The sequence below is a fragment of the Anoplophora glabripennis genome, unplaced genomic scaffold (assembly GCF_000390285.2).
Source record: "Anoplophora glabripennis isolate ALB-LARVAE unplaced genomic scaffold, Agla_2.0 scaffold1008, whole genome shotgun sequence".
Classification (NCBI taxonomy): domain Eukaryota; kingdom Metazoa; phylum Arthropoda; class Insecta; order Coleoptera; family Cerambycidae; genus Anoplophora; species Anoplophora glabripennis.
The window spans coordinates 28,312-35,897 of record NW_019417169.1 but is presented as its reverse complement, the minus strand read 5'-3'; the positions used below and the strand labels follow the sequence as shown (position 1 = coordinate 35,897).

General features: G+C 32.9%; 2 protein-coding genes across 2 annotated transcripts; both read right to left on the bottom strand.

The window, feature by feature from the left end:
- Positions 1-2,018: 2,018 nt before the first annotated feature.
- Positions 2,019-3,530, bottom strand: LOC111692179 (zinc finger X-chromosomal protein-like). The gene is made up of 2 exons (XM_023455990.1): positions 2,825-3,530; positions 2,019-2,115 (listed from the first exon to the last, which is right to left on the bottom strand). Exons 1-2 carry the CDS (start codon positions 3,505-3,507, stop codon positions 2,019-2,021), a joined length of 780 nt encoding a protein of 259 aa, XP_023311758.1. The 5' UTR covers positions 3,508-3,530.
- Positions 3,531-3,734: 204 nt separating this feature from the next.
- LOC111692178 lies at positions 3,735-6,021 on the bottom strand. The gene is made up of 5 exons (XM_023455989.1): positions 5,905-6,021; positions 5,508-5,801; positions 5,183-5,451; positions 3,839-4,195; positions 3,735-3,792 (listed from the first exon to the last, which is right to left on the bottom strand). The coding sequence occupies exons 1-5, from the start codon at positions 6,019-6,021 to the stop codon at positions 3,735-3,737; spliced, it is 1,095 nt and encodes a 364-aa protein (XP_023311757.1).
- Between the last annotated feature and the right edge of the window lie 1,565 nt (positions 6,022-7,586).

Genomic DNA, 7,586 nt, shown 5'->3' with positions numbered 1-7,586 from the left:
TCCTAAGTCTTAATATTGTGAGATACGGAAATTTTAATCGTTATTATTTAAGAATCTTTTCAAGTTAAAAATGAAAAGAGCATCAGCCCAGTCTTTAATCAAAATTATTTTATATTTCATAATTCACATACAATATACACTTTTTCTACAACATAAAAAAGTCTTAGTCCGCAAAATTGTTGCGTTAGCGTAAAATTCAACAAACAGTTTCCTATGCACACGGCACTATCTTCTGAGTGCGACCAAGGTAGGTAAATTGAGTCCAGCCAGTTATTTTTGAAAATTACAAATAATTATGGATATATTTTTTAAATCTCTCGATATATATTTTGAAAATTGTCTATATGGAAGGTAAGGATCTATTTTTTTTTATCATAAACTGCATCGTTATTTAAAATACACATGTACACATTTATAACTCGCTCTGAATATTGCCATCGCTGTCATTCACATTTGTACATTCATCCATTTCTAACTATATTTTGCACGAAGGATAGTAATCCACACCTGGGAACGTTTTTTGTGCATCAACTGAGGTCTCCTCAAAAACTCTTTATGTTTGGTTGTTAGCAAAACATACCAATTCAATTGCATTTAAGAAAGCTCTTTGAGCTTCAAAACGTGATATTTAATACCATTCTTGCATTTAGTTTCGAAATCGCCGTTATTATATTTGTACAGGGTGATTCACTATATTTTGACCCCCCCCTTTAACTTTTTTGTTTTAAGAGATAAAAAAAAATGTGAAATATAAAAGTTGCACGAGTTTTTATGAATTTTTCGAAAATGATAGTAGAAAAACAAATGAAGTCCAAACAAAATGACCGCGGATGTTAACTTTGTTAAGTTAAATGGAACACCCTGTATATTTTTACTTATTTGGGTAGAACGTTCCCTGTAGAGCATAACCATATAGGGTTTGTTGGGTTTATCTCTAACAATAAGCAAGATACTTTTAAAAAACGAAAAGAAGTTTTTTTATTACGAAAGTAAGACATCTTGTAATTGTTAGACCTCTTTCAGACATTTCTGTCTTTTTTCCAATTACGTAAGGACTTACAGATTTAGTTATAATATATTTTGGCAGATCGTTGATATAGTCCAAAATGCGTATAGGTAATGTAATGAATTCTCACTAATTAGGCCGTGAGAGGTCTAATACTCATGGACATTATATAGTAGGTCGTGACAGTGACAGGTAGTAATGTCTTGATAACATTGTTATTGATTGACAGTATGTATTATTATTATTTAATTAAAATAAGTTACACAGAAGTAGAAAATTATTGAGAATTAAAATAGGGTATGAAGAAGAACTTTGCTCTATTTTAATTCCTATAATATTTCAATTTTCTACTTCTGTGCAACCCATTTTAAATAAATAATAATACAAACTGTCAATCAATAACAATTTTGTCATGACATTAGCTGCCACTGTCACGGCCTACCATATAATATTGTTCATGAGTAATTAAGCCTCTCACGGCCTAATTAGTGAGATTACAATACCTACAAGCATTTTGGACCATATCAATATCCGATCTGTCAAAATATATTATAACTAAATCTGTAATTGAAAAAAGGCAAAAATGTCTGAAAAAGGTTTAATAATTACAAGATGTATTATTTTCTTAATAAACAACCTTCTCTTTGATTTAAAAAGTATCTTGTTTATTGTTAGAGATGGACCTAACAAACCCTACATGGCTATACTCTACAGGGAACGTTCTATGCAAATATGTAAAAATATACAGGGTTCCATTTAACTTAACAAAGTTAACATCCGCGGTCATTTTGTTTGGACTTCATTTGTTTTTCTACTATCATTTTCGAAAAATTCATAAAAACTCGTGCAACTTTTATATTTCACATTTTTTTATCTCTTAAAACAAAAAAGTTAAAGGGGGGGGTCAAAATATAGTGAATCACCCTGTACATTTGAACCTCTGAAGGATTTTTATGTGTCAGTCGGTACTTTTTGATATTCCCCCTATATTTAGTTTTAAATTGCAGTTGTTTCACCTGTAAGTCTGGACCTCAGATGGATCTTTATGTTTCTGTTGGTGCTGTTTGATAACATTCTTGTACTTATTTTCGTAATCGCAGTCGTTACACCTGTACATTTAAACCAGCGAAGGATCTTTGCTTCAGTAGATGCTTTTTGATATTCTCCCTGTATTTAGTTTTATAGTCGCAGTGGTTACACTTCTACATCTGGACCTGAGATGAATTTTTATGTTTCAGTTCATGCCGTTTGATACCATTCTTATATCTGGTTTCAAAATCGCAGTAATTACACTTGTACATTTGAATCTGTGAATGATCTTTATGTTTCAGTTCGTGCCGTTTGATACCATTCTTATATCTGGTTTCAAAATCGCAGTAATTACACTTGTACATTTGAATCTGTGAAGGATCTTTATGTTGCAGTTGGTGCTGTTTGATATGATTCTTGTGGTCAGTTTCGTAATCGCAATCGTTACATTTATACATTTGGATCTTTGAAAGACCTTCATGTTGCAGTTGGTGCTTTTTGATATTATTGCTATATTTAGTTTCAAAATTGCAGATGTTACACCTGTACATTTGATCCTGCGAAGGATCTTTATGATTCAGTAGATGCTTTTTTATATTCTGCTTGTATTTAGTTTGATGGTCGCAGTGGTTACACTTGTACATCTGGACCTCAGATGAATTTTTATGTTGCAGTTCATGATGTTTGATACCCCTCCTATATCTGGTTTCATAATCGCAGTAATTACACTTGTACATTTGAATCTGTGAAGGATCTTTATGTTTTAATTGGTGGTTTTTGATGTAGCACTTGTATTTGGTTTCGTAATCGCAGTCGTTGCACTTGTACATTCGAATCTGCGAAGGATCTTTATGTTTCAGTTGGTGCTTTTTGATATTCTCCCTGTATTTAGTTTTGAAATCGCAATGGTTACACCTGTACATTTGATCCTGCGAAGGATCTTTATGTTTCAGTTGGTGTTTTTTGATATTCTCCCTGTATTTAGTTTTATGGTCGCAGTGGTTACACTTGTACATCTGGACCTGAGATGAATTTTTATGTTGCAGTTCATGCCGTTTGATACCCTTCCTATATCTGGTTTCATAATCGCAGTAATTACACTTGTACATTTGAATCTGTGAAGGATCTTTATGTTTTAGTTGGTGCTTTTTGATTTGGTACTTGTCCTTAGTTTCGTAATCGCAATCGTTACACTTATACATTTGGACCTTTGAAAGATCTTTATGTTGCAGTTGGTGCTTTTTGATATTATTGCTGTATTTAGTTTCAAAATCACACCTGTACATTTGATTCTGCGAAGCATCTTTATGATTCAGTAGATGCTTTTTTATATTCTGCTTGTATTTAGTTTGATGGTCGCAGTGGTTACACTTGTACATCTGGACCTCAGATGAATTTTTATGTTGCAGTTCATGCCGTTTGATACCCTTCCTATATCTGGTTTCATAATTGCAGTAATTACACTTGTACATTTGAATCTGTGAAGGATCTTTATGTTTCAATTGGTGCTTTTTGATATAGTACTTGTATTTAGTTTCGTAATCGCAGTCGTTACACTTGTACATTTGAATCTGCGAAGGATCTTTATGTTTTAGTTGGTGCTTTTTGATATTCTCCCTGTATTTAGTTTTATGCTCGCAGTGATTACACTTGTACATTTGGACCTGAGATGAATTTTTATGTTGCAGTTTATGCCGTTTTATACTCTTCTTATATCTGGTTTTATAATCGCAGTAATTACACTTGTACATTTGAACCTGTGAAGGATCTTTATGTTTCAGTTGGTGATGTTTGATATAGTACTTGTATTTAGTTTCGTAGCCGCAGACGTTACACCCGTACATTTTGAACTGTAAGGGGTCTTTATGCCTCAAGGGGCAGTTTAGAAGTAATTTCTTATTATCAGTTTCATATTCACAGGATTCACATTTATATTCTTCCGAATTGTTCTCGTTTCTCGCACAGTGTGTTGTAAAATGGCTCTTGCATCCAGTTTGGCAAACAGATTTATCACATTTGTACAATACCTTGCACTCCTGCTTGGTTTTCGTATTACACTTGTTTTCCGATCCATTCTCATTTTTACATCCATCCTCTTCCGCAACTTTACAATCACTCTTCTCCGATGGTTCATTATTAGAGGTCTGCAGTGGCGCATCACTGAAAAAATTGCATACAAAATTCCATTTAAATCAGACAAAGTATTTTAGTGAATATGAACCTATATTTTTTGCCAGCTTTGTTGGTTATCTTTATACATTTGTACAATATTTTATCTGGGTAATAAAAATTAACACTGTAGACAACATGCATATCTTTATTACTACCATTGACTACTACTGCCACAGAAACTTAACCTACTTCGTACAGTTATTATAGGCACATTTTAGTCGAGTACCCACTGCCCATGATAAAAATTGTGATAAAATTATATACGTATTAATGAAAACTTCTGATGTTTATATTTAAAATTGTCGCTAACGCAATAGCTCCATCATTTCCATTTAAAATTTGGGTGTAACACAAGTTTACCAGATGTTCGTGGTTAGATGAACTGAGCCGGCCTCTTCGTACAATATAGAAGACATAATTCTCATTATAAAAATGGTAAGTTCACAAGTACTTAATGTGATTCTTATATCTGAATACAAAGACTACAACTCACAGCAGATAGCCAAGAAAATTAGTGCATTTTCCACTGCCGAACATAACAACTTGCCCCTATCACATTTATTAAAAATGAAAATAAAACATTGTAATTTTTTTTATTTTGATATGAGTTCTTTAGTGAAAACTGGTAAAGTATCCTTTATACCCACATGCAACCTAAAGCCATACTGATTGTTGTGTCAAGATATTATACTTTTTCCAAGTAATTTAATAATCAAGCTTTTGATTGGACAAAAATTTGTGTAACATTATTTATAACCAACGTACGCCTATAATTTGTTATAACTTGTATATCACCAATCATATAAACTGGTATAGTGATTGATTGCTTCCATGAGTTCCAAGACTCCTTTTTGGCGACACGCCAGTAATATGAATTAAAAATTTTACGATATACTTACGCACCCATTTCATTGTATAAATCGTGACAGTACCACCATCATTTTTTAAATTAATGTTAAAATAGTCTTCCCTTACCTTCTTTCCTCATCTTCAGATTTTATGTCGACACATTCAGTTTTGATCGAAAATTCCATCTCGCTCATATCAAAGTCTTTGTCCAGGTTTTCAGTCGTAACAAATAAATCAGATGGTGACGTGTCTATTTGACTTTTTGTGGCTGAGTTATCATAAGCATCTCTAATTTTTTCCTCTACTTCTAGGCATTCTCTAAGGAAACTGTTGTGGGTGCACAGGGAATCAAAACATTCCTTACATACAACGGGATCTTTGATGATATTTATATTCTGCAAATTTGTTTCATTAAATTGCGCATAATATAAATATTTAATATTGTTCAAACCATTTCAGGAGTCAATTTTTGAATAGCTTCGAGTTCCTCTTCACGTATGCACATAAACTCACTTTTTACCAAGTTCATACACAATCGACATATTTTTTCACTATCGGAAATTGACTTGCTTCCCTTTTCTTTTCTGTACACTTCTCTTATGTCGAGCTGTAACATTTTTTCGCAATCCACATGTGGAATAATTGTGTTATCGGTATTCAGACACCTCGACTTGAATTCGAATGCTGCATATAATTTTCTTCTGCAAGCTTTACATATAACCTCTTTGCTCTCATCATCGAATTTCTGAAATGTACGCAACTTTAACCAAACAGACAGAGAATATCTTTGGCAGAAATTAATTATTGTTAAGTGGCTACACACTTATTTAATATCTTCACCGACTTACCAGTTTCAGCAAAAGAACATCGAGAATATCTCTAATAACGTTTTCTATTACTTCAAAACTTTTAACGATAACAGTTTTAAGGCAAAGCCTACAGGAAAATTCTTGAACACCAGTCATTATAATTTCCTCTGAAATGTAAATATACGACTGCGACTTATGTTGATTGTTTAACCTCAATTAAACCGATGGATAGGAGTTAATGCTCTTCTTCATCTTCTATTCTCGTACGAGCTAGCATAGAAAATTCTTCATTTTAATGCTTCAACGCAGATTCCCGATTACACTAGACAAAAATTGGAGTTGCTTTTTACACCGGCCTAATCTGCTTCTTCAGATCATGGTGGTATCAGTTTACATCAGAATATTTTTTTTTTCGTTACACCATACTGTTATTTTCATTTAACATACCCCATCCGTTACGATTTATTTTTCCACAATAAGAAGCATACTTATTACCTAGCAAAGCAACCACCTTGTAACTTGATGTTTTTATTTCTCTGGCATGTCCATATTATTTGTGAAAATTGCTTTTTAGATGAAATGATAAATGAAATGAATGAAACTGGTGTAACGAAAACCGTTGAACGACACACGGCCGATACGTAAATAACATCCTCGGTCGATTATAAATTTCGCCCGTTATTTACTTGGTATATGCTTGGTATCGGCCTTGTAATGTTAATACATAACTATATTCTCCTTGACTTTCTAATTTTTAATAATTACTGTTGCTTTATACGAGTTAAGCAGTTTTAAATTTTATTATAACAATGGTACAAGCATGATGTCATTAACGAGTTGCGAAATTTCGTTTCGATACAAATTGTAGACGTAAGTTTATATATAAAGGGACAGTTTAGGTCAATGGTAGTACGACGTAAAACTTATAATTTACACATTTACATATGAATCTGATTGAAAAGTATAGGTAGTTTTAAGTACGTGAACAAATATATATATATACAGGGTGTGCCATTTACCACTTCCGCTGCCAATATCTCCGAAATGTAGAAATTTATTTTAATTCCTGGGTGTGTTAGGTCTCTCGAATAACTTCAAATAGTAGTTAGAACTGTTAGTTCAAATCTTTCTGTATAGATGGCGCGGCGATACAAAAAAATCTGAAGTCCATCTGAAAGATCGTTAAATTTTGAGTAAATTTTGTAATAAAAAGTTTTTTCCTATATTTCCTCCCTTGTTTTCGAGATATGTTGACATAAATATGCGCAATGTATGATGTAACAGGAAAATCTATTACTTTATTTAATTCACACTGAGACAAAATATTCTTTTAAAATATTGTTATAATAGCTTTATTCACCTCACATACTAACAAACAATAAATTATATAAAAAAAAACGAATGATGTTTAGGCGGGGCAGTGAAGCACAAAAGTTCGGAATTTTTTCCATAAAGGCGGATCGGAATGCGGTTTTTTGCATTCTCTTCCAAAAATTTTTTGTAAAAAATGTGGCTACTTTGTGTTTCTGACAAACCGGAAATTGCATTGCTGCAGCCAAAAATGCATTCAAAAATTGCATTTTTTGAGACGCCTTTTGGAAGATTTCAAAACTTTGTAAATAAGAGTCAGAACTGGCCCCAATCGGGTACTCGGGGGTTTTCGAGGTCGCTGATCACGATTATGATGTTCAAATTGACCCCCCGAACACCTGGAGCTCAGG

Excerpts from the sequence above, each read along its gene's own strand:
- LOC111692179 (XM_023455990.1), bottom strand. The coding sequence starts at position 3,507 with ATGTACAAGTGTAATTACTGCAATTATGAAACCAGATATAGGAAGGGT. Across the intron at positions 2,116-2,824 it reads GATTACGAAACCAAATACAA|GTGTAACGACTGCGATTACG; the intron begins GTGCTACATCAA and ends TTAAATGTACAG.
- LOC111692178 (XM_023455989.1), bottom strand. The coding sequence starts at position 6,021 with ATGACTGGTGTTCAAGAATTTTCCTGTAGGCTTTGCCTTAAAACTGTT. Across the intron at positions 5,452-5,507 it reads AAAAATTGACTCCTGAAATG|AATATAAATATCATCAAAGA; the intron begins GTTTGAACAATA and ends ACAAATTTGCAG. Across the intron at positions 4,196-5,182 it reads TCTGAAGATGAGGAAAGAAG|TGATGCGCCACTGCAGACCT; the intron begins GTAAGGGAAGAC and ends CAATTTTTTCAG.